The sequence below is a fragment of the Lynx rufus genome, unplaced genomic scaffold (assembly GCF_022079265.1).
Source record: "Lynx rufus isolate CCGP_SWC_20201006 ecotype Redwood Valley unplaced genomic scaffold, mLynRuf1.p SCAF_3, whole genome shotgun sequence".
NCBI classification, from domain to species: Eukaryota; Metazoa; Chordata; class Mammalia; order Carnivora; family Felidae; genus Lynx; species Lynx rufus.
Window position 1 is genome coordinate 157,847,198 of NW_025814845.1, and position 5,808 is coordinate 157,853,005.

The 5,808-nt window shown below is 63.2% G+C and overlaps 1 protein-coding gene across 1 annotated transcript; it reads left to right on the top strand.

Annotated features, from left to right (window-relative positions):
- Positions 1-1,987: 1,987 nt before the first annotated feature.
- ZNF703 (zinc finger protein 703) lies at positions 1,988-4,795 on the top strand. The gene is made up of 2 exons (XM_047090646.1): positions 1,988-2,230; positions 3,263-4,795. Exons 1-2 carry the CDS (start codon positions 1,988-1,990, stop codon positions 4,793-4,795), a joined length of 1,776 nt encoding a protein of 591 aa, XP_046946602.1.
- The last annotated feature ends 1,013 nt before the right edge of the window (positions 4,796-5,808 follow it).

Consider the following 5,808-nt stretch of genomic DNA (forward strand, 5'->3'; position numbering starts at 1 on the left):
GGGACTACCCCCCTTCCTGTCCCCCTCTTGCTGCAATACGGAATACACCTCCCAGCCAGGCCATCCCTTAGCATTCACTTCACCCTGATTCTACCAGGATTCAAACTGGGGTCGGAAGAGCCTGTGTCATTTCTAAGAGGTCTAAACGTACTGCCCAATAAACAGCAGGGATGCAGGGAGTACATTTAGTTTAGCATGTGATTGATATGGCCTGGGAGTGGTGCCTGCTGTCTTCTTTACTGAGCATGATACATGTACGTGACTGCTATTTGTTATTTCCGTGAGAGTTATTTCGTTCTGTTTGAAGAACCCCTTTGAAATCACCTATCCCCGTCTTGGGTTCTCATGTTGTCTCAAGGCGTAGATCAACGCGGCAGAGTCAGGGACGGGTAGTCCCGGAGCAATATGCCCCCACTGACAGGCCTGACAATCAGAGTGATGGATTGGGTCTAGGAAAGTGGTACTCGAAGGCAGGCAGTGACACCAGCGCGCCTCCACTGGCCGCTGAGAGCACGGAAAAGTGGTCTCCCCAGAGGCCGGCGCACAAAGGACCGGCTTCACCTTCTGATGATCGGCCGACCGGGAACTTTAATGTCAGTACTATGACTATGTAAAATCTCTGCCAAGCGCGAAGCTGGCAATACACATTTTATCTAAAAGGCGGGGGGGGGGGGAGGAAAGGAGGGTATTGTTATTTTTAACAAAAAGTTTTTATTCCAAAATGTCCCTGGGAAAAGCTAGTGCATTTTCCCCCACTAGAAGAAAAGATGGGAAGGCGCATCTCTGGATTCTGTATCGACGTACAGCACGTAGATTTTCCCCCTTCCTCTGGGATACTGGCCTCTCCAGTGATCCTGGGTGTACCCCCAAAAATAGCAGCTAGGCACGGTGCAGCGAGAAAACGGTATGCCTCTAAACAGATACTATAAGAAACCTGAAACGCACCCAAGACCGAACCTATAAATCAGTGTGCAGGCAGCGCGCTCCAGGCGCGTCAGGGCAGCGAGCACAGCCTAGAATACCGCGCTTCGTCGCGACCATCTCACCCCGAAAGGGAGTCCTCAAACTTGCAGGCTTCGAACCGGACAGGCTCAAAGTAGTTGGAGCGGCTACGCCGCGTCCCGAGAGCCGTGGACGCCTGCAAGGCTCGGGCGCTTCCAAATGAGCACACCAGGGAGAAGCCAGTTAGGGAAAGAGAGCTGGACCGGGGCAGTGCCGGAGCTGAGCCGGAGCAGAGCCCGAGCAGAGCCCGAGCAGGGCCGGAGCTAGGCCGGGGCTCAGGAGGCGCGGCCCGCCCCCAGGCGGCCTCCTGGAACGTCTGGGGCTCTGCAGCGGCGGAGCCAGCGCCCGGCGCTCCTGCCCCCCACCCCACCTCAGTCCGCCCCACCCCAGACACTCTCGGCCGGCGGGTGACTGACCCGGCCAGCACCACCTCCCCCAACCCTGGCAGTGTGAAGGGAGGGGAGAGAGACAGGAAAGCCAGCGGAAGGTAGGGTGCAGAGCCCGGGGTCCCGGAGGAGTCTCGTCCTCTACGGGACCCCGGGGCAAGGGCGGTCCAGCCGGGGGGGGGGGGGGGGGGGAAGGGAGGAGTGCATCGGGAGGTAAAGGCCGAGGCGGCGGCGGCGCGCGGGCGAGGCCCCTTTAAGGCTCTCCCCTCCCACCGGCGGCGCCGGCCTCCGCCCGCCGCTCTCCCCGCCCCGGGGTCCCGGCGAGAGCTGCGATTGGGCGGGCGCGGCGATCCCTTTGAAGTGTGGCTGCCGATCGCGGCTATTTGACGTGCGACTCTGGGAAGGCGAAGGTTTTTGTGTTGCTCGCCGGGGCTAGCGGCGGCGGCGGCGGCTGCGGCGGCGTCGGTGGAGGAGGGGTGGAGGTGCAGCGGCTGCTGCACCGCGCTCGACGCTGCGGAGCGAGCCCACCCGCCCCGGGAGCTCTCCTCCCCGGTGCTCCCCCTCCCTCCCCGCCCCCCCAGTGGCGCTGCCTCCTCCAAATGAGCGATTCGCCCGCTGGATCTAACCCAAGGACACCCGAAAGCAGCGGCAGCGGCAGCGGCGGCGGCGGGAAGAGGCCGGCGGTGCCGGCGGCGGTGTCCCTCTTGCCCCCGGCGGACCCCCTGCGCCAGGCGAACCGGCTTCCAATCAGGGTCCTGAAGATGCTGAGCGCTCACACCGGCCACCTCCTGCACCCGGAGTACCTGCAGCCGCTGTCCTCCACCCCCGTCAGCCCCATTGAGGTCAGTCTCCTGGTCGCTGCCGGCCCCATTCCGCCCAACACTGCGGGGCCCACGGCCCTACTCCCTGCGCCCCGGGGCTCGGTGCGACGCCCAGGTCCGGCCACGCCGGCACACGGGGTGAGGAGGGACCGAGGGAACAGGGATCGGAGTCCACCCAGTTCTCCCCAGGTTTCTCCGTGGAAGGTTTCCCAGTCCACACTCGCCTTTCGGAGCTACGTATTTTGGACTGGGTTTGCTCTTGGAGTCTCCGCTGGGTCCTTTACTTTTCCTGTGGCACCCAGTTTTCAGGCTAGAGATGATCTCTGCCTTTCCTGCCCCCACCTCCCCGCGCCAACACACACACACACACACACACACACACACACACACACACACACACTCCACCCCGGTCTGGTGTCTTTGGAGCCGCATCGCCCCCGTCCCACTCCGCCTCTGTCCCATCCGGTTAGAGCGCTCTACGCCCAGGCACTCCCGATCCCAGGTCTTTCTTCCTCCCACTTCCCTGCGTGCCCTCCCCGGGAGGGAGGGGCTACAAGGAGAGCGCCAACGGCAGCCCCTAGCTTCAGAAGGCGCTTCGCCCGGCTCCTGCCTCGCGGCGCCACCGCCAGAAACCCGTCCCAAGCGAAGTTCCCCAAACTGAAGGAATAAGTTTTTTCCTGGGCACTGAGGAGGGGGAAATTAGAGGGTAGGGGGCGAGTCACAGCCCCTCCCCCAGCCCCGATTCCACAGCAGTCACCTGCTCCCGCGGCGGCCTCTGGTGGACCACTTCCACTGCCCCATTCCCCCCGGCCCGTGCCGCACTCTGGGACGCGGTGGATCGAGGGACCCCACCCCGGGCCCTGCGCGCGCAGTTCTGCTCAGCTGCCCCGCCCCGCCCCGCCCGCACTCTCAGACCCTCTCCCCAGGCCTTCCCGCCCCGTCGCGCCGCCGCCCGGGCCCTCCGCGCCCACCCTGCTCCCCAGGCACCCCGCTTGCTCCGTCAGTTTCGTAGTCTCACCCCCTTCTCCCTCCCCTTGCCGCTGTCTCCCACAGCTGGACGCCAAGAAGAGTCCATTGGCGCTGCTGGCCCAGACTTGCTCGCAGATCGGCAAGCCCGACCCGCCGCCCTCGTCCAAGCTCAACTCGGTAGCGGCGGCCGCCAACGGGCTGGGAGGGGAGAAGGACCCTGGCCGCTCCGCCACGGGTGCCGCCTCCGCGTCTGCGGCCCTCAAGCAGCTGGGGGACTCCCCAGCCGAGGACAAGTCCAGCTTCAAGCCCTACTCCAAGGGCTCCGGCGGCGGCGACTCCCGCAAAGACAGCGGCTCCTCCTCCGTGTCCTCCACCTCTTCCTCTTCTTCCTTGTCCCCGGGAGACAAGGCGGGCTTCAGGGTCCCCAGCGCCGCCTGCACGCCCTTTCCCCCGCATGGAGCGCCCGTCTCTGCGTCGTCGTCCTCGTCCTCGCCCGGTGGCTCCCGGGGCGGCTCCCCACACCACTCTGACTGCAAGAACGGCGGCGGGGGTGGCGGCGGGGAGCTGGACAAGAAAGACCAGGAGCCCAAGCCCAGCCCGGAGGCTGCGGCTGTGAGCCGTGGCAGCGGCGGGGAGCCCGGCGCACACGGGGGTGGTGCGGAGGCTGGGGCCTCCGGGCGCAAGTCCGAGCCGCCCTCGGCGCTGGTGGGGGCCGGCCACGTGGCGCCGGTGTCACCCTACAAACCGGGCCACTCGGTGTTCCCGCTGCCACCCTCCAGCATCGGCTACCACGGCTCAATCGTGGGCGCCTACGCCGGCTACCCGTCTCAGTTCGTGCCTGGCCTGGATCCCAGCAAGTCTGGCCTCGTGGGAGGCCAGCTGTCGGGGGGCCTGGGCTTGCCCCCCGGCAAGCCCCCCAGCTCCAGCCCGCTCACCGGGGCCTCCCCGCCATCCTTCCTGCAGGGATTATGCCGTGACCCCTACTGCCTGGGAGGTTACCACAGCGCCTCGCACCTCGGCGGCTCCAGCTGCTCCACTTGCAGCGCGCACGACCCCGCCGGGCCCAGCCTGAAGGCCGGGGGCTACCCACTGGTGTACCCCGGGCACCCGCTACAGCCCGCTGCGCTCTCCTCCAGCGCCGCTCAGGCCGCGCTCCCCGGCCACCCGCTCTACACCTACGGCTTCATGCTGCAGAACGAACCGCTGCCACACAGCTGCAACTGGGTGGCGGCCAGCGGGCCGTGTGACAAGCGCTTCGCCACCTCGGAGGAGCTGCTCAGCCACCTACGGACTCACACGGCCCTGCCCGGCGCGGAGAAACTTCTGGCCGCCTACCCCGGGGCTTCCGGCCTGGGCAGCGCCGCCGCAGCCGCCGCAGCTGCAGCCTCCTGCCATCTGCACCTCCCCCCGCCCACCGCCCCGGGCAGCCCCGGGTCGCTGTCTTTGCGGAGTCCACACACTTTGGGGCTAAGCCGGTACCACCCCTATGGCAAGAGCCACTTATCCACAGCCGGGGGCCTGGCCGTGCCGTCCCTCCCCACAGCCGGACCCTACTACTCACCGTATGCGCTGTACGGACAGAGACTAGCCTCAGCCTCCGCACTCGGATACCAGTAACTACAGCTCTTGCTCCCACCCAACCCTCCTCTCCTTCCCCCCCTCCGCCTCCCTTCCCCCCCGGCCGCCTCGCCGCTGCAACCTCCACTACTGCTTGTCCCTGCCGGGATTCCCCGCCCAGACCCTCCCCACCGGACTGTGTATTTATTTACTATAATGTTAGCTTACAAGCTGGGAATATAAGTGCATTAACGGCCCACACGAGTCAATGGTATGCAAAAAGTCTGTGTTCCCCAAATAATAATATTAATCACACAAATAACTACATGTTCCCCGCCCCTCTTCCTTTCTTTTATTTTTCTTTCCTTTTTCTTAGATGTAAGTGGTTTATTTTCCTTTTGCTTTTTTTTTTTTTTTTTTTGGATTGGTTTGGTTTTAGGGGGAGGAGGGAGAGTTGGGGTTCTGGGGTTCTTCTTCTATTTGTTTTCCCTTCGTGGGGAGTTTCTTGCATGCTTCCTAACCGTTAAAACGACATTTGCCCCTTCTCTTTTCCCCTCGTTCCCCTTCAGTTCTTGTTTGAGGTTCTGTTTTATCCTTTGTGCAAGTAACAGAGAGGAGATATTTTTTGTAACGTGTTTGGGGGGGTCTAGGGATCCGCCTTGGGGGCAAGAGGTCTTGTGTTCTGTTGACCCAGAACTCTGCTCTGTGATTCCTCCCCTGCAACCCTCTCCTCCTGGGGTCCTTGGTCTGCACCCTGGCCCCCAAAATTAGAGCCTTGCTCCTCTAGCTTGCTCTGAGCACTGAGAGCCCTGACCCCACCAGCAGGCTCTGCCCTGAAAGAGAGGCCCTAAGGCCTCTGACAGCCTTTTTACCTTTCAGATGCTTTGTGGCCCCAAACACCCAGTAGTCCCACTGCCTGCTGGTGGGGGACTTGTACGGCTAGTCTTATTCAATCAAAAGTCCTAGAAGGCCCTGCTGGTGTAAAACGTTGCTCTTTATATTTTGCAAAGTGCATTTATAGTCTTGTTTTTCTCTCCATTGTTGGGATCCCTCTCCTGATAGGGGTAGGGTCA